General features: G+C 39.1%; 4 protein-coding genes across 6 annotated transcripts; 2 read left to right on the plus strand and 2 right to left on the minus strand.

The window, feature by feature from the left end:
- The first annotated feature begins 2,580 nt into the window (after positions 1-2,580).
- LOC148909515 (centromere protein N-like) lies at positions 2,581-6,204 on the plus strand. Of its 2 annotated transcripts, XM_089033506.1 has the most exons (4): positions 2,581-3,086; positions 3,738-3,825; positions 4,542-4,669; positions 5,202-6,204. In XM_089033506.1, the coding sequence occupies exons 2-4, from the start codon at positions 3,768-3,770 to the stop codon at positions 5,442-5,444; spliced, it is 429 nt and encodes a 142-aa protein (XP_088889632.1). In that variant the 5' UTR covers positions 2,581-3,086; positions 3,738-3,767; the 3' UTR covers positions 5,445-6,204. The 2 variants fall into 2 exon arrangements, with proteins under 2 accessions (XP_088889632.1, XP_088889631.1); XM_089033505.1 differs by lacking the exon at positions 2,581-3,086 and having other exon boundaries at positions 3,505-3,825.
- Positions 6,205-6,945: 741 nt separating this feature from the next.
- LOC116307637 (ribonuclease P protein subunit p40) lies at positions 6,946-13,508 on the minus strand. Of its 2 annotated transcripts, XM_031717910.2 has the most exons (8): positions 13,375-13,508; positions 12,896-13,043; positions 12,551-12,619; positions 11,327-11,416; positions 9,884-10,009; positions 9,288-9,507; positions 8,189-8,326; positions 6,946-7,182 (listed from the first exon to the last, which is right to left on the minus strand). In XM_031717910.2, the coding sequence occupies exons 1-8, from the start codon at positions 13,492-13,494 to the stop codon at positions 6,984-6,986; spliced, it is 1,110 nt and encodes a 369-aa protein (XP_031573770.2). In that variant the 5' UTR covers positions 13,495-13,508; the 3' UTR covers positions 6,946-6,983. The 2 variants fall into 2 exon arrangements, with proteins under 2 accessions (XP_031573770.2, XP_031573771.2); XM_031717911.2 differs by lacking the exon at positions 11,327-11,416.
- A 250-nt stretch (positions 13,509-13,758) lies between these two features.
- LOC148909516 (ATM interactor-like) lies at positions 13,759-14,803 on the plus strand. The gene is made up of 2 exons (XM_089034161.1): positions 13,759-14,052; positions 14,495-14,803. The coding sequence occupies exons 1-2, from the start codon at positions 13,759-13,761 to the stop codon at positions 14,801-14,803; spliced, it is 603 nt and encodes a 200-aa protein (XP_088890287.1).
- An 8,977-nt stretch (positions 14,804-23,780) lies between these two features.
- Positions 23,781-26,975, minus strand: LOC116307642 (uncharacterized). The gene has a single exon (XM_031717916.2). The coding sequence runs from the start codon at positions 26,662-26,664 to the stop codon at positions 25,285-25,287; it is 1,380 nt and encodes a 459-aa protein (XP_031573776.2). The 5' UTR covers positions 26,665-26,975; the 3' UTR covers positions 23,781-25,284.
- Between the last annotated feature and the right edge of the window lie 918 nt (positions 26,976-27,893).

Raw genomic sequence — 27,893 nt, forward strand, 5'->3', positions numbered from 1 at the left:
GAGAGGAGAAAGAAGGAAAAAGCTTGGAGTCCGAGTGACGATCTTGGTTTTTTTGTTCATGTTTCCCATGATAGTGTGACCACATTTCTTTCCTGTTTATGCTTTCTGCATGTCCAGCACTCAATTCAGTACCATTGGACTTACTGGTTTAATGCCCCCTTTTTTGAGGCCTCATTCACCATAGCTTGGGTACGATACTTCAAGCCGGCCTCAAACTTGCTCTACCACCTGAGAGTGGCCACAGCCAGGTTTGTTGCATATACTCCGTGGTTCTTTCTGTCTAAAATTTTATTGAGACGGGACCGGTCATTTCACGTAGTCGATCCACCCATAGGGATTCACAATCCCACAATTTTAAGAGCCGGTTTGACACCTCTCGATTTTGTAATGAGCCAGAATCAAACCCGAACCCCACAACCAGCCCGGAGACTGCACTGCAACCAACGAAGCTTTTCTTTCTTAGTCATATGTGATGTTTAGAGTCCATTTGGTCTAATGGTTCTTTTGGATCAGTTGGGCATGCAAATCACCATTCCCCTATACCAATATTCTGATCTGTTTTACACCTGGCTTTTCATATTGTTATGTGACATAAAAGTACCTTCCATTTTGTAACTCTAATAATTTCACTCTGAACCACCCTAGTTTTTTTAACCTTTTATCTTGTTATGCATATGGACCCACTGCTCAAGACTTTAATTGATGTGTTTGATTGATTGTATTGAGCTTTGATTGATTGAGCATGCTAAATCATTGCTGATATACTTGTATTAATTATCTTATTTCAGATCACCACTTCTTACCCACGCCTAAAACCAAGGAATGGGATGTCTTTTTATTGTCAGGGTTTGGTATGTTATTTGAGGTTTCTATGCATCAATTCAACAGACCTCTAACCTTGGGCATAACATTTTCCTAATAATCTTTCTTTCGTATACGAATTTATTGACCTCATCATTGCATTCTCAAAGGGATTGACTCAGATTCGGAATCTTTGCCACATACATAGGTAACAAAATTAAAAAGAGGCTCCAGAGCTCTCTAGACTAAATGAAATGACAGTTCAACCCCTTTAATAGAGGTTTAATTGCAAGAAAACATGCAAACTCTGTGTCTCCAGCTGCATGCAGAAATTTGAGTTTTCACCCGCCATCAATCAAACCGTATCAGTCGTTACCCTTTCATATTTTTGACTGGCGGCAGCAAAAAAAACAAATTTCAGCATGCAACTCGGAGACACAGAGGTTGCATGTTTATGAAAATTGTAGTAATTAAGCAGCTAGAACCAGCCTTGCTTCCATGATTATCTTAAATATTTAATTTCAAAAATATCCAAATATCCCCGTTGTTTATAGATCCTGAGAGAGCTAGAGGCAGTGGATTAACAGATCCCAAGAACTTTGAAACCCAAATCTGCTCAAAAACTACAGCTATACTTTAATGTGGTAATGCTCCATTTTGGTGTTCAACTTTGACACAAACGTCTCTTTTTATGGGGGGTAGGGTCACAACGACCTGTTGTTGCAAAAGACTTATTAAACTGTATACTCATGTGTGATGCTGAGTCCAGGAATCAAACCAGGGAGAAGTTACCAGATTTGAAGGACAGTGGCATTCCATTGATTCCCAATAATGTATATTACCCCCACTTCTATTGTTTTTCTAAACGTTTGTAATTATTGTCTGATGCAGGATGTTTGTGTCCAGCTTTACAACAATGCACTGTGGATCCATCTGGCGTTCTTAGAAAATAAAACTTCACAATCCACATTTAAGGATAAGGTAGAGTCTTGTCTACTATCCCCTCTAACCCTACATTATTGGTAACGAAGATGAAAGCAGCTTACAAGCAGTACATCTTACAGGGAGTCAAAGTCTCAGGTCTGTCAATAATTCTTTGCTTTGGTTGATATTCCTAGATATCAGATTTGAAGATATATACTGCATATACTCTAAAGCAGTGATAACTAGTAGAGTACTAGCATGGAATGCATCAGTGTTCTGAATATAACAGCAGGAACTTGTGGATAAATTGAATCAACCGTAAAAAGCTTTGTGAAAACTGCTTTTCGGAACGTTAGTCCGTCGTTGGAAACGTCAGTTTCACAAAGCTTTTTACAGTGATTCAATTTATCCATAGGTTGCTGCTGTTATAGAGCACAGCATTGTAATTGATGTTTTCATCAGTTAAGTGTGGGCTATGTAAAGTCCATGGCTTTTATTATAATAGTAAACATAGTATTAATACTTAATAGTAAACATATACATATACTTATATTCGCTATACAGGTACGTGCTGCCAAACAGGGATATGGTTTTCAGCAATTCTACTCTGGAACAGGGTATATAAAATCGCGCTCGCTCTGGGACAGGGTATATGAAATCACGCTCTCTCCCCTCTGGAACAGGGTATCCATTTTCGCAATACCAGAACAGGTTATAATTTTCAGCAATCATGCTCTGGAACAGGGTATGAATTTCAGTGATTTTACTCTGAAACAGGGTCAGGGCTCAGCGGCACATCTCTACCCTAAATGGGTAAGTGTACCCCCCCCCCCCCCACCCGGGATACTTGTCTGCTGTTTATGGATTTATGACAACATTCCAAAGTTATGGCAGGAAAGCATAGCTCAACATAATATTTTACAGTACCGAAGAACAGATTGAGAAAATATTGAGCAAGACTTGGAGTCTTTTAGCAATTTCATTGGGTCTTTATTGTGATGGGAATATATATATTTCTGTTTACAGTAAATTGAAAATTGAAATATTGTCGGGTCAGTAAGGTTAGATCATCAATGATGCTAATGAGGCTAATTTTATGCATATTGCAGTTTTGCATCTCTCCAACATAATTGAACTGAACGAATTGTTACTGGACAAAGCATTTTCTCAGGCTTCATGCTTGAGTCAGTAATGCAAACACTCTCTAAATGTAATTAACACACAGTGCATCATAACTGTGATAATTTTACATTTGACAGGCTGTAACTGATGTTCTTGGTTGTACGGAACTTAAGCAACAGAAATTATCAGGAAAAGATGTCCAGTCCTTGGCAGATTTGTTGCTGAACAAAAAGAGCCAGGTTAGCATTTTTGTTTGAACCCATCCTTCCAACAACTCATATCCGCCCATTTAACCCTCCCAACCATTCATCTATCCAATTATTCATTCCACCCATCCATCCATCTTCCCATTTATCTACCCATTCATCTCCACCTGTTTAACCATCCTATCCATTCATCTATCCATGTCCATTTAATTATTCAACCCTCCCATTCATCCACCCATCCATACATCCATCCATCTAGTCATTCATCTCCTCCCATTTACTCATCCATTCATCCATTCACGTTCATTCAGTTATTCCACCCATCCATTCACTCATCCATCCTTCCATTCCATTCAATATCCATATAACTAATCATTTTAATAAATAAAAATGTTTGAAATATACAATTTTATTGGTATATATTAGAGAAGATATTAGAAAGTCCATATATAACAACCTTGTTAGCCTTTGCTACATGTATGATTGTGTAGTTCCAGAAAATATTCATACCTCACTCACAGAGGAAATTGGAAATTCTGAAAAGGAGGGTCAGAGAAAGAACAAAATTACTGGGGGTAGGGGGGTCCTTTTACAAATTACACCTCCATGGCGGGGATGTGGACATTTTCAGGAACTACACATTACATTTATTATGTTCAATTGGTTCATTCTTGCTATTCTAAGGGTTATTTCAGTGAATTCAGGCTAAAGAAAATGGATTCCAATCCTCTATGTCAAGAAAACTCTGCAAGACGAAAGAGGAGACATTCTGGTAAATATTTTAATTTGCTGTAACCTTACATTATGGAGTGACTTGAAAACCAGCATTAAATTGAATAGGACGTTTGCACGATGGCATTATTGACCTCTACTACCAGACTCCCTTACACACTTTCTTTTGTTCAGTTAATTAGCACCAATTGTCTTACTCTTCTCATGAGAGAATAAAAATTCAAAGAAAAAGAAAATTTGTGAAGCATCTGAAATTCCTATAACACTGGGTCCGGATGTGCCTTATATAGGGTATACAATTTCTTATTTGTCTTGAATAGGGTATGGATTTTTCACTCTATCCGAAATGGGTTTGAGTACCCCAGGGGGAGGGGGGAGTACTCCCCTATATTTTCTATACAGGTACGTGCCGCCAAACGGGGTATGGTTTTCAGCGATTCTACTCTGGAACAGGGTATATAAAATCGCTCTCGCTCTGGGACAGGGTAATTATGAAATCACGCTCTCTTCTCTCTGGAACAGGGTATCTATTTTTGCAATACCGGCACAGGGTATGGTTTTCAGCGATCTTGCTCTGGAACAGGGTATGAATTTCAGTGATTTTACTCTGGAACAGGGTCAGGGCTCAGCGGCACATCCCTACCCTAAACAGGCAATGCTTGAGTACCTCCCTCCCCCGGGTGAGTACCCCTCCACCCCAGCATACATGTAGCCTAGGGTTTACCCATTTTATTTCAACTTCTTTTACAAATTAAGGTGAAAAAGTAATCGTTGAGTCTGAAATAACAGAAGAAAATAAAGAAGAAATTGGGGAAAAAGACAAATGGATGAAGAATGCTTTTGGTTCATGTGATCAACCTGTTTTGGAGAAAGTAAAATTTACCGTAAGTTTTCATGCATGTACTGCTGCAGCTGTTTTTGATAACCATCTAGCCTCATAAGTTAGCTATTCATAGACTCATAATGAGTATCCGTACCATTATTGATATCATTAACAGTCTGTCCAACAGTGTTAACAGGGTTCGTGCTACTTCTTAAATTCCTTGAAAACTCCTTGAATTTAATTCACGTTTTCAAGGGCACTTGAAAAGCTCTTGAATTTTACGATTTTAACTAAACTCCTTGAAAACTACTTGAATTTTTGCTTAGATCTAGTCAGAAAGATTGTGCAACCACCACGTAAAACCTTGGCATAGTCAGCTGAACATATTCCTTGAAAATTCATTTTTGGGTCCTTGTATACTCCTTGAATAGTCCTTTAATTTTAAGTGGTTACCTCAGCACAAAAACTGTGTTAATCACTTCATTACAGAAACCAGAGATATGAACAGGCACTTTGACAAGATTCTTGGGGGGGGGGGGGGGGGGAGAATCATACAAAAAAAATTTTCATTTGTTTTCTCTTTTTCTCTGCAGATGGAGACTAGATTTAAGGGATCAAAAGAACAAGACATCACCAAAAACCCCTTTAAATGCACAGTCAAGTTCGAGGGCCCAAGTGTGATTGAAGGAATCAAGAATCTTGGCAAAACAGGAGCTGCAGATGTCCCTCTTCCTTCACATCTGTCCACCATACATTCACAGCAAAGAAATCATTTCATCTTAAAGGACAGGAAAAGACCTAGGGAAATGGACTCCTTGAAAGTATCTCAGCTCTAAATCACTTGGAGAACTAGTGAAGAGGCGAAGCTGAGTGATAGGTATATTTATTTGCTCATGTCCCGCCCACAAAGATGATTGGCAGCTAGAGGAAAAAACAAAATCCAACCAAAGTTTTGAAATAGTGGGTCGCCATATACAGTAATTTTCACTGTAACAGCAATCAACAATCAATATTGCCCTATTTCATTATGACTATAAATGCACAATCTACAGCGTTTTCACTCACATGAGAAGACAGCCATGTTGAAGAACAAAAACGTTCTGCATAGTTTTTGCATAAAATAGAGTTCAATTCCTGGAGTATAGAAAATGTATAGATTTTGGTACAGCACCAACATGGTTGCTGCAATGTCACTTGATAATGCTCCATTACACATGTACTTCATTGTTACCCTGTAATGAATTTTAATTGCAAATCAAGGTCCCTTTCCTATGGTCTGTACTCTTGTCAAATATGGAATGATGTCAGCATATGATCCAAACTCTAGTGGAACCATGAGTGCAGCGAGATCATATACTGACGCCATTGCATGTTCGATAAGTTAGTCAGAGTAGACCATAGAAAAGGGACCTCAATTTTGTTTACCACAAAAAATTCACTAACAAGCATTTTTTCAACGTTTTTTAGTGATCAAAACAACCAAAAAAAGGGCACTTGTTGACATCGGCTTATTTGTCTGTCCTCTTATCGATTGCAAAAAATAGCCAATCAGCATGCGAGAAATTAACAATTATTATTTGTGGTTAAAAGTAAAAAAATTTAAGGACTGTTCTAAGCTGAAGTCTTAAAATACTTCATTAAAATTTTTATACTTTTTAATTTTTGATTGATTGACATGTAAATTACTCTTAGTCTAGTTATTAAAGAAATGATTAATACTGTTACTAAAATAAAATTAATTATTATAGTTTTTTAAATTAATTATTATGACTTTGCATTTTAATGACTGAACAGATGTTTTAAAAGCAATGTAGGCACCCAAAAAATGGGAGGGCTTATAATTGTGATGGGGGGAGAGGGGGTTGGAATATTTGTGTAAGTAGACATTTAAGTAATTGCCCTATTTCACTATGGCGTCACTGCTTGTTTATGTGGGGGATAGAATCGCCAAATCCAATAGAAAATTCAGCAAAATTTGCTCCTAGCGAAACAGTTAAATAATATGTGTTAATATGTACTAAAAGATATTCTGAGCATTTGCTGGCTATTCTACTTCTCTTCGCAGATTGATACGGGTTTTAGAACAATTTTCGGTGAAATTGCGTTGATTTGACCCCCTCCGACAATCATGATCCTTTGCATTTAAACAATATATAGATTGTCTCGATGTGACGTCATTGAAATAGGGCAATTGGGAGGGCTTATGATTGGAAAGACATTTGCGTTAGGAGATTAGTGAACTTATAAGTGGGAGGGATCATAACTGAAAGGCATATCATCATAACCAGGATTTTACAGGTAGTGATGAAATTTGATTAGCTAAAATTTATAACCAGATTCAAGATTTGAGAATGCCTTTATTTTATTTACAAAGTTTATGAGCATACATCGTTGCTACCAAGAGCCATGTAGCACCAGTATATGTCACTGGGGAAGATGATCATAGTGTACATGTTGTCTCCTTCATAGTGGAAGCCATGCTCATTCTTGAGCCAACTAACAGGGGTGTCGGCAAAACCCCACACATTTAGAGCTATCCAGGGTGGCTTTTCAGGTGAACACTGAAGGAATGATCTAAAGGTTGTGATAAACAATCGTGTGACATAGTGTGCAAATGGTGTGTAAAACACATTTAGAGCTATCCAGGGTGGCTTTTCAGGCGACGCTTAAGGAATGATGTAAAGGTTGTGATAAATAATCGTGTGACTTAGTGTGCAAATGGTGTGCAGCAATTTTGTTGGGCACTGAGTAGTTTCAGAAATTATTATCCATATTGATAGCACCCTCTCCCAAGTGTTGCTTAAAGAAATGATGGCCCCCTTAACCCCCCAGATAGCTGGAATCCCTGTGGTTTGAACAACGCAGACCTCACATCACAAAAAGTAGTTCCTTTGCATCACAACAAACTTTGCTTGTCATTTGATAAGTTGATTCTGCTGCCCCCATTTCTTTTAATGTAAATTATGTTTTTTTCAAGACCAAGTCTAGTTCCTCTTGCATTATCAGAAACAAATGCAATTATTCTCTAGGGAATGAAATTTGGCGTTGAATTCCAAAATCTTAGACAAGGTTTACAAAGTTTTTAAAACTTTCAGTCCCTGATAGGTGGGCTACCTGTGTTATGAATTCCACAGGTATCCCAATGGTGTGAACATTGTCCTATATACTTATTTCAATAACGTTAGTCACTAGAAAACTACCAAAGCTGAGACCATCGAGGATTATGGGTAGATATAATTTACATGTTTCAACCGTGTCACAAGCATTGATGGATTTTCAGACCTCAGTTTGAATCAAAAGCTTACCTTGTTTGAAATGAAAGTTTAGTTATTCTAATGATCCTCAGCAATCTCAGATTTGTAGGTTTTTGGTGACTATAATTGAGTATAGAGCATTTTCACTCAAATGACAAGCCACATTAGTGTACCAAACAATAGAAACTTCCTGCACAGTTTTAGCATAAAAATAGAGTCCAATTCCCCAAGGGTAGAAAATGTATTGTTTTGGTACGCCAAGATGGCAGCTGTGATGTCACGTGAAAATGCTCTGTATGTCATTAATATTCCTTTTGCAGACATACCTTGATGCTTCTAGTAAATTGAGGATTCTTTGTGGTGTTATAAAACCTGTCCATTGACATTTTACCATTTCTTTAGAGACTGTTGAAGGATTTGGACAGGTAAATGTTGACACATAACTGTCTGGTGATCCCGATGAACTAGATAAAAAGATAATCAAATAATGAACAAAAATTTAATTGTCTGAAATGGTTTATGGCGTGCAAGTCAATAAAATTAATCCCCTTTGATAATCTTTTGCTGTAGGGGCAAACAAAAGAATAATAATTGGAAAATGGCCATGGTCTATTGACAGGAATTAAGTATATCTAGATGAAGGTTGTTTAGATGATGTTTACCAAGTTGAAAGTTTATCTGGATTAATGTTTTCAAATCATTATTATTTTATTTGTGTAAAAGGCGAGGGGTCTAGTAGCCCCCCTGGATCCCTCCTCCCCCCCCCCCCCCTTGCTATGTTAACCACATCTTCAACACTGGCAATGTGTTAATATCCATAGAGGTAAATATATAAAAATGCTTAGTTCCAGAAATTATCCATACCCAATTATCCATAACCACCCCCCCCCCCCTGTAAGAGGGATTTGGAATTTCCGCGGTGTGGGTGTACAGAGAAAGAACGAAATTACAGAGTTTGTATGAGAGATAATTGGAATTTCTGGGGGGTGGGGTGGGGATATCAAAAAAAAAAAATTATGTGGGTGGGGTAGGGATAATTTCTGGAGTTACAAAATAATTTTTAGTTACACGGGGTAATCCTTTCAGTGTGAATGATACACTCTTGTCAATATTGGCTAGGGGCTGGCCCATTGGCTGCACAATAATATACGAACTCTTTACCACAATTGATTGGGTGTAAATAAATAAATGGTTTCCCATTTCATATGTCAAAACTTGAAAATAAGATTCTTTGCTTAATTTTTTTTTCACCAAAATTCAGGTGTCTTCTAAATGTGCAACCATTAAACAAAGAAATAATACTCTAGGAAATGAGGAGTAGTCTGAAATGGGACAAAATTACACCCAAGGTAATAAAAGAGGTCGATTTCCTTAATATACTAATTCAAACACAACTACCACATTTAACAAAGTTCTCAAACTTACCACTCAATATCACAGTGAATGCTACCAAGCCATTCATAGAAACCACTAGCACCAGCACAGCTTATGTTGTCGTTATCTTTGTCTGTTAACTGTGTTTCCTGAGAGTTTACAACTGGTATTCTTGCATTACTTAGAGATCTTATATCTTCTTTATTTTTAAATGGACAGCATTTATATAACCTGAAGTGGGATTGGATATCCTTGATGTCTAGTTTGTTGTCTAGAAAGAATTGGATAAGGTAGTAAGATAACATGTGAGTTAGCATCTGTACACTCCAGGGCCTGGTTGTATGAAGGATGGATAACGCTATCTGATGGATAAATCTTATATCCAGAGTGGATAAATTCATTGGCTAACAGCATCGACTTATCAATGGATAAGGATTTAACCATTGGATAGCCCTATTCACCCTTCGTACAACCTGGCCCAGTGGATAAATCTCAGGGCTTGACCCAAGATCACGTTTCACAGACAAATGTTTTCAGGAGACATGGCAATTTTAATGATAAATAATTCTTGGTCACGGTTGTCGTCACCTACTAGGTGGCAGCAGTTCTACTGATAGATTAACAGACTACCTTCCTTGTTCACTTACCTGTATCTGTCCAAGTGAAGACAAATTCAAATTCCAAGTCCAAATGCTCTTTTAAGCACCATCTTACCCTCTCATAAAGATTTTTCCCAGGATGGAACGATGGTGATTTTAAATCAATTTCAACGACTATCAAAAATTAATAAAAAAGATACAATAAAAGCATTACCTACTAGAGGTTATGTCAATAACTTGATCATGGATTAGTTAATAGTTAATAATTAAGCTTCAGTGTCAGAAAATAAATACCAGTATAAAGATAAGTTGAGGTTATTATTAGCAATTATTCGCCGAAGGTGAAGTGAATATCGGGGAATATTAATTTTACTGAGACGCAAGTCTTTGAGCAGCGAGGTAAATATTCTCCATATTCGCTTAGCCTGAGGCGAATAATTGTTTTCCTGTACCAACTTGTGTACAGAGTAACTTATTTTTATATACAACAATTCAATAAAAACAAACAAACAGAAACTTGCAGTTTGCATGACAAATTCATGCAAAACTTTTAGCAAAACTTTTAGGCCATACTTCGTTGCCTTTTTAGTATTGATAGGAATGGCATTTACTTTCATTTTTTCAATTTCCTCATTTGAAATTGTAGCAAAATGATTGCTGGTAGATGCCATTTTGTTGCTGACTCAATATTCCAAGATTCAGAGGTGAATATCATACAATATTCACCTCCAATTAACCAATGAGCATGCGTGTTCTTAGGAAGTACACAAGTTGGTATATGCTAATTCCCGATATTCACTGAGCCTGAGGTGAATAATTGTTTTAGTATAAATACACAGGTGATTCTTTCAAAAAAAGAAAAAAAAGAAGATAAAAGACACATTTTTAAACAATGAAGCAGCTGGCCACCATTTTTATCACTGGAGGTAATTATCGTGTGATAATCTGAGTTTCTCAACCAATCAGCGTGCGAGATTTTCAATGATCACCAACCTGTGTATTTATACTAATGGTATTTAAATCTAAAGCTATACAGAACAGAGAAAAGTCAAAACAAACAAGTATCCTGAGGATGGAATAATGGACCTCTAGCTCTGAAGGCTGCCAGGGGGTACTCTTGCCCGTTTAGGGTTGGGATGTGCCGCTGAGCCCTCTGAACCCTGACCCTGTTCCAGAGTAAAATTGCTGAAATTCATACCCTGTTCCAGAGCAAGATCGCTGAAAACCATACCCAGTTCCTGTATTGAGAAAATAGATACCCTTTTCCAGAGAGGAGAGAGTATTTCATATACCCTGTCCCAGAGCGAGCGCGATTTTATATACCCTAGCTGTTCCAGAGTAAAATCGCTAAACCCCCCCCTGGGTGAAGGCTGCTCACAAACCAACTCTGCCTGCACCTACTTTTGCATGTTGCACTATCAGTAATAATCCACTGCAGATTTCTAAGTTATATAAACAGTGCGGATCCAGGGGTAAAATAGTACTACTTACTAAATCTTAATTTGTTCTGGAATATTGACTGCTTTCCGACCAGTCCAAGCTCTTCGTATGTGTCTTTATCCAATGATAACAACAAAATACCTAAGCATGTTAGAAATAAAACAGACTGACTTATAGCACCTCAGCAGATATATGTCCCTGCTAGAAAATGTCTTTCCAAAATTGGCAGTCATTTTGACCTGAGTAACTAATTGAGCCAGTAATTAGGTATGACCTATGTAAAACTAATTTGGCCAGTCAGCATATGACTGGCTACTGACCAGCTGTTATTTTTAGCCCTGATGTCCACCATTTCTTGGTCATCAGACATTCAAAAACCATCAAAATGTTCAACAACAGTTTGTTTTTGTTTGGTTATATAAGCTTTAAAACTAGTTCATTCTCCACTATCCCTGAAAGCACTCCAATGAACTAGTGAGTACTTTTTTTCCACACAGCAATTAAGTACAAGCGAGTACACAATTGTACATTCAATTTTAGCCAATCACAAATTGTGTAGATATCACATGATACAGCAGTATAGAAGAACTTTTATTTGTACCCATTATAACATTATTTTCTAATTTGATACGTTATTTATGTTAAACAGATTGAGGGGTACCAACTTCCAAAAATAACTAGAAAGCTAAAAATGCTTGGAAGTCGGTTTACATATTCTTAATTAAAAGTCATTACATTTAGGGTCGGGATTTCTGCTATTTACAATTATAATAATGAGCATAATAACACACCGTATAAACACATAGGCAAAAAAGTCAATATGATTGAAAAAGTGACAAAAAAGACATAAAAACTATGCAAATACACGTGCACACGCAACACACAAGAGCATCATCAGTCTTTACAGTATATTTAAGTTAATTTGTAAAAGTATTAAAACTTGATCTTAATATTTAGAAATTAAATCAATTTTCAGCTTTTTCTTAAATTGATAAAGAGACAATTTCTTAAATGATTCATCAATAGAATTCCAGATTTTAGGTCCTTGAAATCGTATGTTAAATATTCCATAATTAGTTCTAGCCTTGGGTAAATAAAAAGACTTTTTTGTTGCTGCTCTCGTATTATATCCATGCACCTTATCAATAGTAGTATAGAGGCTTAATTTGCACCATCACCTACAGGTGCCCAAATAATACACCCTGGACAGCCTGTGGTTAGATGGCAGAACAATAAAATCCCTTTGCTCTCAGGAATTTATTTCCCTTATATTACCTGTTGGTAGTACTGCAACACAATTTTCAGTGTCTAGTTTGGTTTTCCTGCTCAAGGCATAAAAATTTCCTAGAAGTTATGAATAGAGAAAATTATTAGATAAGTGTATCTTGTACTTACTTGACATCAGTGCTTAAGCATATCTTAGTTATTAACGGACAGATGGAGGGACAGACGAACGGATGGACAGACGTATGGATGAATGGATGGATGAATGGATTGATGGATGAATAAATGAATGAACGAATGAAGAATGGGAATAATGGATGGATATGTACAAATATGGACTTCCCAGAGGATGTAACCTCCTTATCATGATATTAATAATACAATGTGTAAGCTCACCTTGTCTTATAAACTTCTCAATAAATTCCTTTTCTATAAAAACATGCAGTGGCAAAACTGCAACACAAAATTCATCCAGCGATGGTAAATGTTCTCTGAAATAATGCTTTACTGTTCCAATGGCACATCCTGGAATAACTAGAGAAACCTACACATCAAGAAGAGAAAGAAGGTAAACGCTTGAAAAACTTATTAATTTGCATCATAGTTAATAGTTAATAATAACATATTAACTATGTTTGCATTAATTTTTTATTTAACGCTGAAACATCCTCTGTGTTGATCTAAACTTGTAAGTAGTGACATAGTAGGTGACTCACAGATTGAAATGGATACCTTGGGTGTTTTGCGGAGTGAGGAAAGCTGTAGAAAGCAGAGAAAAAACCCTCGAATCGAACTGAAGACTGAGGTGGAGAGGCTAGTGCAACGCACCACTACGCCTTCCTTGATATTATTGTGGGAAAAACACCAACACTTACAGAATGGTTGAAATAATGCTCTGTTATCTGTTTTTCGTGTCTTTGTTTAGTATCTTCCAAGGAATTCTTCTCAAATACCAATCTTCTTTTTGGAGTTTTAAACTGCTTGACGTCCGCCATATTGACCGCGAGTGCCTTGAAGAGAGTGGTAACCAAAAGCTATGATGCAACTTTGTTTTACAAGAATCTTTCATTTTTTTCTTTTAATCTCATTATCTTTTTGAAATGGTGCAAAGACTGAACAGCTCGTTCTGTCAACCAGGAAAAAAATGAAAACGTACGATTCAGCTGATAAACATTATTGTGCTAACATAATTTTTTTAACATACCAAAACACATAACTTGGGCTTCCTGTGGAAAAATCAAAAAATAAATATTTTCAAGATGGCGGACGATGTTGAAGAAATATGTCCTGCGGTTGAAATTTTAACCAGTATTGAGACTGCAGTTCCTTGTCCTGTGAAAGGCTGCTCTAAAATATTGTGTAATAAAGCTTCTCTTCGAATGCATGTGGTAAAGACTCATAATATCACAGAAAGTGAGGAAGAAAAAGCACTCTTTACGAGAAACTCTGAGAAAAGGAAGTGTACCAAGAAGCATTTTTACTGCCCAGTTTTGGATTGTTCGCGGGGTAAGTCCAGCAAGAAACCTTTTCCGAGGCTTGGTCAAGTTAAGCAGGTATGGATTGTTGTCATTTACTCTCTTTTTTTTTTATCGTTTTGATTTTTGCCGCTCTCACATAACAGGACTTAGTCTTGCCAATTTGGTAATCTGCATTAACAAATAAACTGCATTAACAAATGTGTTCGACTTGAATTTGTCTTTCAATTTGACTTGTCTTTTAAGGTTTGGTAACTCGTCAAGCTGAGTTTTTGGAAAGTTATTTGCTCAATATGTTTATTAATGCGTTCATGCTATAATATCATTGATCCTATTCTTTCTCATTCCATTCATTAATCTGTCCATCCAACCATCCTTCCATCCATCAATCTATCCATTTATCTACCGACCCATCCATTCATTCAGCCATCATTCTTGTCACTAATTTATAAATTTGTTTATTTTAATACCAGCACATATTCATTTCATCATTTTTTGTGTTTTGTTTTATTCAACACAGCATTACATGACAGTGCATGCAGAAAAACAATACACTTGTGACAAGTGCAGTCGAGGATTTGGTTTGTTGGCAGCATGTAAAAGACATGAGAGTAAATGTGGCCAGGTTTTCCACTGTGGTTGTGGCTGTCCATTCACAACAAGAGAAGCCTTACTGATGCATGTACGTAGAAAACAACACAGCCTACCACCCAAGAAACAAGTGCCAGAAACGACAGCAGTTTTTGATAACATGTATGTATGTTTCTGGTGGATAGAAGCTTTGCACCATCACATGATGGCAGCCATTGTTGGAGGAAGGAACAATTGAATCTGAATGAGAAATAATTCAGTTTCCCAGAAGGAAAAGACTCTATTATTGTACCTCCTGTCTTGGCTGCCACCAAGCAGTGATGTCATATACACTCAACATCAAACATCGCTCCATACATTACTTTGTAGTTTATGATCAAAATATCAGTAGTAAAGGGAGAAAGAAATACCCAAACACCCCAAAATATAAATTATAGTCACAAAAAGTAATGTGAAATAAGCACATTAGCCACCCTTTGGGCTTCACAGGAATAAAATAAATTAAGGATTTATATACAAAGTGTGACAGAGTCAAAAGACACTATTTTGGACAGTAATTATTTAGTCATAAATCTATATTTTTAATTAGGAATGCCTCGTGTACACATAGGAATGTAATTCTTTAGTTAACTGTTTGCGTGGAAAATGCGTAAGCAAGAAATAATTTCCGTACGTACATTTTTGGTGTCAGAAGTGGGATTGCAAGAAAGTTGACATTAGTAGTTACTGATTATTTACCAACGGGAACGAGACTGAAATCATGGCAGAAGAAGCTGTGGCTGCACTCACAGAGCAATTGGCTGCACTCAAGGCACAGCTGGATGGCATGCAGGCTGAAGGAGGACCCCCTGCCCAACCTGTTCCTGCACCAGTGGTACAAGTGACAGTGCCAAGGGAGAAGAAGCTGAGAAAGTATGCTGGTGGCAGAGACGACAAAGTGCTTGAAGACTGGATAGCAGATGCACAGAGGTCTGTGGCTGCCCAGAAGTTAACTGGTCAAGAGGCGGTGGATTTCCTGTACCATAGCTTAGAAGGTGCGGCTCGAGATGAAGTTCGACTAAGGCCTGTGGATGACTGGACAGACCCGGATGGCTTCTTCAGGATTCTAAGAGACGTCTTCGGGGAGAAGCTCACCAAGACCCAGCTTCTCCAGAGGTTTTTCGCCAGAAAACAAGGTGACAGGGAGCCCATCCAGGACTTTGCCCATGCCCTGATGTCAATGGCGGAGCACATAACCAGAGTACACGTAGGAGCCCTGGAAAACAAGGACCAGAACCTCAGAGACACATTCGTTGAGAACTTGCGTGACAACCTGTTGCGCAGGGATCTCAAGCGCTATATCAGAGAACATCCCGAGAAGACCTTCAACGAGGTGAGGCAAGAGGCCTATCGTAGCTCGGAAGACACAGATAGAGGAGCACATCGCCATGCAGCGGCCAAGGAGGTGTTGGTGGAGAGCAACCAAGTAAATGCCATCCAAGAGCTTACAGCAGGACAGAAGGCCCTGGTGGAGAGGCTCATGCAGCAACAAAAATTGCTGGATGAGCAGCAGAAGCTGCTAACCCAACTTACCATGAAGTTCGCGAGCCCATCACCACCACGAGGTCCCCCACGTGGTCCGAGGAGATGTTACAACTGCCACGAGCTTGGACATCTTCGGCCGAACTGCCCAAAGCCCCTGAAAGACAAGGCACCAGCAGCACCACAGAAGGAGTCAAACTCCAGCTCTCCACGGCAGTGAGCCACGCCGTGGAGAGGAACTGTAGTGGCTCTAACTCTCTTTTTCAGAACGAAAAGTTTGTCGGGACAAGTCCCACAGTGGTGGCGAGGATTGGCGGAGTACCTGTGAAAAGCTTAGTGGATACGGGCTCCATGGTTACCCTCATCACCGAGTCGTTCTACAGGGAAAAGCTACAGCCAACCCTAGGAGACCTACACCCTGAAACAAGATTACTGCAGCTGCGAGGAGCTAACGGTTTGGACATCCCTTACATTGGATATATCGTCGCTACAGTAGAGATCGGAGGAGTGGTGGTCCCTGGGTGCGGCATCTTCATCACGAAGGACACAGCAGCCACTACAGTAATGCAGAGGAGGGTACCTGGCCTACTGGGAACCAACGTTCTTGGGCAGGTGCCCCAATACCAACAGATCCTGCAAGATGAAGAGAAGAAGAGTAAACGTAAAACTGGGTTCGTGAAAGTAGCCGGCTCAGACAAAGTCTGGGTCCCTGCTTTCACAGAATCTGATATCTTGGTCACAGGCCCATCATGGGGCACTGATGCTGTGATCGAACCCCTTGGTGTACCAGTAGAAGGAAACCTCACCGTGGCCAGTACTCTCGTGGATACTACCAAGACGTGTTACTATGTCAGAGTTGCCAACCAGACGGCAAAGGACATATGGCTAAAGCCGAGGACGCGGATTGGAATTGTGCGAGAGGGAGAGATGGTCAAGAGAGGAGAGCAGTTGGAGTTCCTACACGAGAATAACATGGTGACAGTGTGCTGTAACCTTAGTGCTGACCCTCAGATGCCACCCCAACGGGAAGCTGTGGGCAAAGTACGTTGGCAAAGGATACAGACACCCCCTCACGGGATTACCCTGGAACATTTCCCCGGGACGGAACTTCAGAGGGAGAAAGCTCTCCAGATGTTCGAAAGAAATGAAGAGGTGTTCGCTTCATGTAAGGAGGACCTTGGCTGTACAAAGACAACATATCATCGCATCTACACAGACGATGATGTGCCTGTCACAGAGCGTTACAGAAGGATTCCTCCAAACCAATACCAGGAGGTGCAACAGCATCTACAAGACTTGCTAGAAAAAGGAGTGATATGTTCAAGTGAGAGTAACTATGCCTACCCAATAGTGCTTGTACGAAAGAAGTCTGGAGCCTTGAGGATGTGCGTCGACTACCGGAAGCTGAACCAGAAAACCAAGCGTGATCAGTACCCCCTACCAAGGATAGAGGAATCACTGGAGGCACTGCGTGGCGCAAAGTACTTTTCCACCATAGATCTGGCATCAGCCTACAATCAAGTTGAAGTCCATCCTGATGATCAGCACAAGACTGCGTTCACAACACCCATGGGTTTGTTTCAGTACACTCGGATGCCGTTTGGACTACAGAATGCCCCAGCGACCTTCCAAAGGTTGATGCAAGGAGTCTTCCGAGAGGACATACTTCGCACCCTGATGGTCTACCTGGACGACATCATAGTCTTCTCATCCACCATTGAAGAACATCTTGAGCGGTTGGAAACGGTATTCAGTAAGCTGAAGCATCATGGATTAAAGGTTGAACCAACCAAGTGTCAACTCTTCAGAGATCGGGTGTCCTACCTGGGGCACGTGGTCTCTGCTGACGGTGTCGAGACAGACCCTGAAAAGACAAAGGCAGTTAACGAGTGGCCAGTCCCCCAGACAGTGCGCGATGTGCGATCATTCCTTGGTTTCGCGTCTTACTACAGAAGATTTGTCCCCAAGTTCGCTCAAGTGGCAGGTCCGCTGCACAAGTTAGTTGCTGAGCTCGGGAGCGGAGGAAGTAACAAGACCACCCGGAAGCAGATTGGCGTACTGTGGACAGAAGAGTGCCAAAAGAGCTTCAACAAGTTAAAGAATCTACTAACCTCAGCACCAGTGCTGGCCTACCCGGACTACACCAAGCCCTTCATCCTAGAGACGGATGCGTCCAACGAAGGATTGGGAGCCGTGCTGTCCCAAGAACAGGACGGAAGAGTCAAAGTGATCGCTTATGCCAGCCGAGGCCTGAGAGGTGGAGAGCGAAACATGGAGAACTACTCATCGAGGAAGCTGGAACTACTAGCCTTGAAGTGGGCTGTATGTGAGAAGTTCAGGGAGTACCTGCTGGGATCGAAGTTTGTCGTCTACACAGACAACAACCCGCTGACATACCTACAGTCAAAGAGTAAGCTGAAAGCTGTGGAGCAGAGGTGGGCTGCAGAGTTAGCAAACTTCAACTTCACCATCAAGTATCGCCCTGGACGTCACAATCAGAATGCAGATGCTCTAAGTCGCATCAACCGAGATGAAGAACCAACCACAGTTGAAGTAAGAAGTACCCTAGCCTACTCTACCAATACTACAGACCTACCAGAAGAGGTACGTCAACATTTGATGGTATCAGCAGCATTCATAAGCAACACAGAGACAAGTGCGCTGGAGGAGCAAGCAACCTCATTCCCAACCACACCTCTCACAGAGATCCAACGACTACAGCAGGAGGACCCATGTATCAGTCGTCTCCTCCACTACCGAAACCTTGGACGTCGGCCAAGTAAAAGGCAAAGCCAACAAGAGACAAGGGATACAAGGAAGTTGCTTAGTCACTGGAACAGGATTGAGGAAAGCCATGGAGTTCTCTACCGCCGTACAGGAGTCGGACAGGGAAGTGAGCTTCGGTTACTGCTACTCCCCACATCAATGAAATCACAAGTACTGAAGGGTGCGCACGATCAATGTGGACATCAAGGACAAGACAGGACAGAACAGCTCTTGAGAAAAAGATGTTGGTGGCCCGGTATGCAAGGAGATGTGAAGCAATGGATCTCAAATTGTGAAAGATGTGTCATTGCCAAAGGATCCTACCTTCCAGTCAAGACGCCGATGGGCAGCCTACTAGCTACTAGGCCATTGGAAGTGCTAGCGATGGATTTTACCTTGCTTGAGCCTGCAACAGATGGAAGAGAAAATGTCCTCGTGTTAACAGATGTGTTCACAAAGTTTACAATTGCTGTACCTACCCGTGATCAGAAAGCTACAACCGTAGTCAAGACCCTGATTAAAGAATGGTTCCTTGTGTATGGAATCCCCCAAAGAATACACTCTGACCAAGGCAAGTCATTTGAGGCAGAACTAGTCAAGGAGTTGTGTGCAGTGTATGGAATTAAGAAGTCAAGGACAACCCCCTATCATCCTCAAGGAAATGGGCAGTGCGAAAGATTCAACCGTACACTACATGAGCTTCTAAGAACTCTACCAGCAGAAAAGAAAAGAAGGTGGCCTGAACACCTGAAAGAGTTATGTTACGCCTATAATGCTACGCCTCATGCAACGACTAGATACTCACCCTTCTACCTGATGTTTGGTAGAGATGCAAAGCTATCTTTGGACATTCTACTTCCTGATGATGACAGACAAGTGACAGTAGACAACCAGCAATGGATTACCAAGCACCAGACTCGTCTACGAGAAGCTTATACCACTGTGACACAACACTTGAAGGAAGCTGCTACCATCAGAAAGAAGATCCATGACCAGAAGAGCAGAGCACTGGCCGAACCACTACAAGTTGGAGAGCGAGTACTCCTTCGCAACCGTAAAGTCAGAGGAAGAAACAAGATTCAAGATAAATGGGACAACCAAGTGTACAAAATCGTCGAACGAAGAGACAACAATACATATGTCGTTGAAAGAGCTGATGGACATGGAGGAGATAAAGTTGTTAGTCAAGGAGAAATGCAAGTGTGTCCAAGACCAATGCTGGAGATACGAGGACGACACAGGCAAGCTGACAGGTCTAGACAAACATGTACTGCATCGCCAGAATCATCAGATGAAGAAGATGACATTGGAGGAATGACAATCGCCTTTCAACCAATGACAGAACCAGCTGAACCTGATGATGATGATGATAGTGACGATGCGTCTGAGGAAGAACTGGCTGCACCTGTACTCCGACGTTCCACAAGGACAACGGCAGGCCAACACAGCAACCTCTATAATCTTCCAAGATCCGCACTTCAGCACTGACGAGTCCACCTGCGTATCATTGTTCCTGAATTTGCTCGAGGACGAAGCAAACAAAAAGGAGGGGCAAGTGTGACAGAGTCAAAAGACACTATTTTGGACAGTAATTATTTAGTCATAAATCTATATTTTTAATTAGGAATGCCTCGTGTACACATAGGAATGTAATTCTTTAGTTAACTGTTTGCGTGGAAAATGCGTAAGCAAGAAATAATTTCCGTACGTAATTACATTACAGTGAGTCATGCCTAGGTTTGGCGCTTGTTTACGTAAGTTCGTGTTTGGGACATCCTGTTTGCGCCTAGGGCGTGCAACATTGCATAGGATGTGTAAGGTCTTAAGAATGCAGGTTTTTCCATAAAAATAGGCCCAAACTAAGCTTAAATCAGTGTAGTAAAAGTTCTTGAAGACGTTGCACATATCAAGACAAGGAATTCTCTTCGATGTAAAGAGATATCCTGTAATCTCGTTCCCGTTTTTTTTCGTGTATTGTAAAGTTGTGTGAATTTTTCAATAAATTCTTTTGTCAAAACCACTTGCAATCTGATTCATAGCTGAGCGCCTTGCCGCCGGTTACAAAAGAAATGCATGGAGCGATGTTTGATGTTGAGCTATGACGTCACGGACTCCAAAAAATAATCGTAAAAATATCATACTTTCATCCTGAATATTGAGAAAACACTCCATACAGTGATTATTGGACCTTTAAAAAGTATTCTTAGGAAGTTACAGCTGAATCCAAGTTTGAATGATCTTTATCAGAGTAGCACTTAAAATGAAATAAGCTTGAAATTCAAAAGGGTTGGTTGGAAGATGTACAATTTGTGATTATAATACACCTCTTAAGTTTGGGCATAATGTTTTGGCCATTTCAGACCATATGTCATTCCCTTGAGTATCATTTTTTGTTTATGGATGCAAATGAAACAAGGAATCCTATTCTCAAAGGAATGACACATTGTCTGAAATGGGCAAAACAAACTCCCATGCTAAAGAGGTTATTACTGCTTGACCGTTGTGATATCAAATTCAAAAACAGAAACCTGAGTTTAATAGCTTTCAATATTGCTTCCAGGCAGACGACGAGGACAACAATTCCAGTACAAGTGGTCAAACCAGCCACCATGTTGACAGCAACAACAGTAAAACAAGGCCAAGAGAAAATTCCAATTGTATCACAAAGATATTGTAAAATATTGCCAAAGCCTGTTAATCTACCCAACCAGATATCAACCTCTCCCTTCACAGGGAACTGCGTAGCAAGTGTCACCACAAGAGATGCAGAAACGCAGACATTAAAACGGAAATGTTTTAGAAACATTTCAACACAGACTATGCTTGATATTTCAACTTGTGTTGATTCTGAAATGATCAGTGACACAGGAACCAGACTTAGCAATGCATCTGTTGGCACACAAGCCAATAAGCACTTGCTGAATGCCGTCTCAATGATTGATTTTAGTAGTCAAGTCATGGTACCTGATATGGATGGGAATAGTATATCTCAATCTTCTTCCATCGGGATACAACATGATCACCTTTTTATGCCCCATCATTCCAGTCTGGGCATCCAAGAAGATCCCACTTGCTTCTCACTAAGTTCACAAACACTTTTGACTGGCAGCAATCTTCAAATTACAGACCCCCGATTCCAGAGCACATCAGAAACACAAACACAAGACCTTTCTCAAGTTGCACTGGAGGATAACGCTTCTCAGACTTCTATATCGATCTTTGGTTTTGATCCTTCTATTTCAATGGATTGTGCAACACAGACTCAAGCACAGAAGATTTTTGATGAATTATGGAATCAATCAGATGTAGAGCTAACAGAATCACAGACGCAGACATGGTTAAGTAGCTTGATGCCCACAGAGTCTGAGATTACAAATCAAAATCATCTTCTAATCCATCGAACTACATTAGATGACCTTGTAAATATACGTACGCAAACTTCCAGCATGACAAACACCATGACGTTTGAAGCTGGACTTACTAACACTGAAACTCAAACTATCCCAGAAGCCTTTGCAACCAACAGCTGGCCTTTTGAACCAATAGATAGGCAAACCCAAATGACGCAAACTGCAACGCAAGATGTTATTTACAATCAGCTAATGGATACTCACACTCAGACATTCCTAGATGACATTGATAATGTTTCAGTTTTCTCAAGTGTGCAAACTCAAACTTGAAAACACAGCACATCCATCAGGGATATCAACTTTTATTCATAGATAATAGTGAACCATTCACCGTTGCAGCAGTTTTCCCAGTGGAATTAAATATTGTCCAACGAACAACTTCACAGCTTAAAGACTACTAGAAGATTATTTTATGAATCATCTATTTTAATTTCCCTTTTCTTTTTTCGCAGGACAGTAAACAATTGAAACAATGTATAGTTTCAATATCTTCCGTGATCAGAGTTTTAAATAGAGCATTTTCACATGACGTCACAGCGGCCATTATGGGGTACCAAAACAATACATTTTCTGTCCTCCAGGAATTGAACTCTATTTTAATACAAATACTGTGCAGAAAGTTTCTATTGTTTATGGCTGCCTTCTCACGTGAGTGAAAACGCTCTATTCTGAGATACTGTATTCTACATGTAGCTATTTTTTGAGCTTGTGGGCAATAGTAATTGTAACAAAACCATGATATAACTAGGGGGTACCTGTAGGAACCATGAATTACGATATTTGGCTCAGGTGGCTAGTGACTGGCCTGTTGAGTGAGGTTGTGGTTTCAATCACATCTAGATCAGATTTATTGGCTATAGAACTAAGTTACATGGGTGAACACCTAGTATGTGAATTATCACATGCTCTGTAATTCATTTTATAAAATATTTGAAATATAATGCTTGTGCTGATTGACTGGCTACTGTGTTTATATCAGAGGACAGAGACACATTGACAAAGAATTGTCAAAAATATTTTATAAAAGCAATATAAAATGGTTGCTTATGTCTCTGTACTGAACACTCTGAGAGCTGTAGAGCACTAAAATGAGAAGCAAGAGAAGCACTTGGCTTCGCCTTGTTTTTCCTAAGATTGCTTCTCTCGTGCCCTACAGCTTACAGCGAGTTTATATCACAGTATTGACATTATTGTGGATTTTTATATTTCTTACTGCTGTTTTCCATTATTCTGCTAACTCGAAGGTTGCTGTCAAACAAAAATAATCAGTCGGCACCTTCTATGTTCTTGGCTGGGGGCAGTAAAAAAAACACTTTCACAACTAGCCATTGAAATGTCAGAGTTTGCAGAATATCAAAAACAGCAGTAACAATGGAGATGTCTGATTTGAACAAATTACAAGGCAATATAGAGCATTCGTTTCAGTCATCAGCTGTTGCATGCTCTTGGTCCAGACGATGATTTTTGGAATAGGTATGTCAAGCTTCAACTTGAGACAAAGCAAAAATGTGAGAGTCATAATGTTATATCCAAACTTTATTTCATTATCAAAACTATAAACACATTCTATAAGACCTTACAGACCATTATTATCTCTTTAAGGTGGTGATGGAGAAGGAAGAAATTAGTGGCTGATTTTATACTGTATCAAGGCGAACTTGGGCATGACTCACATTCACATGGGGAATTGTTAATATTTACAAGTCTATCGATAGACCAAGTTAGCTTTGGCAGATAGATTTTACATCCCATTTTAGGCCAAGTGTAATTAATAATAATAATAATAGTAATAATAATAATCTTTATTATGGCGATAAATAAGATTCAAAAAGAGTATCAGTCTTTTGTTGTTTAACTGTTGGCATGAAAAGATGACATGAACTAATATTTAGTAATGTTAGCATAATAGTATAAATTAGTATCATTTTATTGTATATATATATATATATATATATATATATTAATTATATAGCATAGAACAGATGCCTGGTGGAACATAATAAACCATAATAATAATTATTATATTATTATTGTTATTATTATTATTAATATTATTATTAATATCAATACTCAACTCGAACAAAGAATCTTAATTCTCAAGAGAATTACACGTGGTCTGATGTGGGTAACCTTACGCCCAAATTAATTTAGTCTATTTATTGCCTGTCTTCCTAAATATAATGAATGCTCCCTTTTTAACAATGAATCTGTTGTTATTGGCACCAGGATAAAGTCTTGAGGAACATCGTTTCTACTAAAAATATTAACAATTCCAGCACTTTTTAAAACACTCTTTGGAAGTAAGGACAGTTCCTTTAAAAATCTTCAAAAGGATCAAAAATAAAAATTTTGATGTCCGATATATCAATACTTACTTTTTCCAAAATACTCATAAAAATGAAGTACTTACCCCTTTAAAATAATTTATAAAAACATTTCACTTCTTATCTAATTGGATTTCATCCATTTAACAAATTTAAAGCTTTCTAATATATACATATATAATACAAATGATTATTTTCTCTGTCAGAAGCCTTCAGTACCAATGAGTGGGCATGGGCAGGAGGGGAATGAGGTCTCTTAATAAATAATTTAAAGATTGTATCAACTTTAGAACATTTGAAGATTTTAATTTCATTTTGCTTCATAAAATGGAGACTTCACGTAATGCATATCCACACCCCAACCTCACGACTAATGCCCTCTCCTTAGTCCTTTCCTACCTGGACGGGGTGACTGAAGTGAAGAAAAGTTTGTGTGGACCATACCCCTGATATCCTTACTTACTGCGCTTAAGACAAGGTTATTTTGGATCTTGCTTTTTATAATAGATTCTTTTAATTTAAGATGGAAATCATTCTGTGCATATCTCAGGAATGAGGAAGCAGACCGACCAGAATGGTCCTGTCTTCACACTACACAATTCCCATGATGATGTATGGGCCGGCTTTTGGGAGGCAGGGGAGGATATAGAAGGGTATCCTATTACATAACTGGTTTGAAACCTGGAATTTTTAGGAACTCACAAGTCAATTCCCGATATGGAAACTTGTAGTTTGGTTCCAGAAACAGATGGTAGTAAAGGTTCTGATAAACTCAACGATTTCTCATGCTTATTTTTCAGCTCTTTTGTTAGGTTATCAAAAGCATTGCCCAGCTTTGATGACTTGGGAACCAGACTGGCAGCCTCACTCAATGTCAATTTTCTAGCCTTTGGTTGATGTCTTGGGAGGGCATACGACTTGATCATACTTGATGAAGATTGTTCAGGAACACTGCTACCACTGCTACTACTATCACTGTTACTTTCTGGAATACCTTGGACATAAGGATACGCGATTGTACTTCGTGTGATAGGCAGCCAGTCAAGACGCACTGTGTGTCTAGAATGATAAACCTTTCCTTCTTTTGATTTTTTGTCTTTGTTGCCCTTGACTGACTTCGAAGGCACCTCCTTCGTGCGGCCGTAATTAAAAGCATGCTGAATCAACACTTTACCAAGAGCACGGTTATCTTCTGCAGTCTTTTTCTGTGAAGGAGTGATTTTCTGTAAAGGTTTGAGTTCCGAGTTTTTATTCTTAGGAGAGGGTAATTTCGGCGGATTTGGGGCGAAATCTTGGGTTCTGTGTCGACACATCTCACAAGAACTACAAGCCCCTGCACTTGATTTTGAACTGATTGTCTGTACAACTTTGATTCTATTGTCTTCTGTTCTTGTTTGAAAAAAATCAGTAGCAAATTCACACGAGCCATTCGTCCTATGACAAGACCTTAGCTTATGTTCTTCTCTAAGTTCGTAGGTCGCTAATAAATGACGATCAAAAGTTAGAGCTGGATCGAAAAGAACAATGCGTCCATTTACTTCTTGGCACGTTATCATGGAACCATTATCTAGCATCAAGGAATAAGTAATACTACTCCTTTTGACATCGTTCAGAGCACGAATGTCTAAAAACCCAAGTCTTTCAATGTATCGGAAATGCTTAGGCTCTAAAATAAATCTCCAACAAGGCACATCGTAAGACAAAACCCCGCAGTTTTGATACTTAACCAGGGCAGTGTTCCTGGCCGTTTTATGTTTCGTTGCAGAGCTGTCGTCTTTCAAGATTATGTTCGAATTAGCGATCATTCCAGCTAGTTTCTTTACTTTAGCGAGTTGATTCTCGGAATCTGAATAAGTTTGACCAACTTGGAATTTATCCTTGGACTTTTTACGCTTTTCTGGCGAAGTCAGATAACGAGCATTTGGCTTAACATTCCGCCAGCCACGGGCGACTTCATTCCAACTCGATGTCACCACTACGGGATCGAATGGTTCTTCCGTGCACTTCTCGCTGCAAGAAAGCAACGCTTCGATAGCAGAATGCTCGACAAAGGACTTTCTTCGTAAACGGCCATCCATTTAGGGGTTTTTAACAGATTTCTGCCTCTACATTGCCTGTATGATTCACATGATCGCTTGTTAAACTGTAATTCCTTCCATTACGAAAAATTGAATACGAGCTTTGTCTTTAGGGGCTTCCCTCGGGTTAAAGTAATCCCTGTTGCTAGGCGACACTAATTAGAATCGCAACAGACATCGATAAACAAACCTATGGCAGGCTATAAAGGCATGCGGTCAATATTCCGTTACTTTGAGCTCGTTTTTTTGTTGTTTTTCAAGTCATAGCAACAAAATCGTAATGATCCGCTCCCATCCCCACCAAAAAATTATCAGAGTGTGGTTATATTAATCAAATGTTCGTCATAGTTGGTATCATGTGACGTAAGAAAACGGTAATCAATCCGTCACTTATATGCATCACGTAATTTTATATATACAGTATTGATATGAAATAAATTTTAAAAAATACTGCTATAGTTCAATTTTCCTTCTTTTCCTTTCGTTTTTCTTTCATTTATATTTTTTGACTTGCCTTGGATGATAATGCAATTAATGATGATGACAGGATACTGTAGGAGCCGCTGTAGGATGTTTTCTTTAACACAATGATGATGATGAGGGTGATGATAATGATGATGATGATAATGATGATAACAATGATGATGATACATATCAATATGTTGATGATGATGATAATGATATTGATAAAGGTGTGATGATAATGATGATGATAATGGTGATGATGATATAGCATGGAATAATTCAAGGATCCTGGCTAGTGAAGCTTTTTGGTCTAAGCGCAAATGGACTGAAGCATTTTTAATAGCTTCCAAGAACAATGTCCTATTCAATAGAGAGTTTTTCACTGACGATGGGTTTGTAACCCGAAAGCTCGGAGCAGGAATATGAAAATAAAAAAACCTGTATGAAACAAAAAAGTAGTAAAGTCATGACTCCCACGAACAAAGAAACTCTTAAAATTAATGATGATGATGATGATGATGATACTCATAAAAATTGATATCTTCATTAAAATTTTGTCATGTGTGTTAATTTTTATAAAATTGTACTTAAAATTAGTTTTGCAAAAGTTTGCAATTTGTATAAAAGTAATGACTATAATTTCATTTGGAAATAATTGGATGAAAAAAATTCCGAGGACTGACAAAATTAGAAGAGGCCGATAGGCCGAGTCCACTTTGGCAGTCAGAGGAATTTTTTGAATTTCATTATTTCCAAATTTAGCA

The sequence above is a fragment of the Actinia tenebrosa genome, unplaced genomic scaffold (assembly GCF_029948245.1).
Source record: "Actinia tenebrosa isolate PJP-AT-01 unplaced genomic scaffold, QUT_ActTen_1.0 PGA_scaffold2__45_contigs__length_23673736, whole genome shotgun sequence".
Lineage (NCBI taxonomy): Eukaryota > Metazoa > Cnidaria > Anthozoa > Actiniaria > Actiniidae > Actinia > Actinia tenebrosa.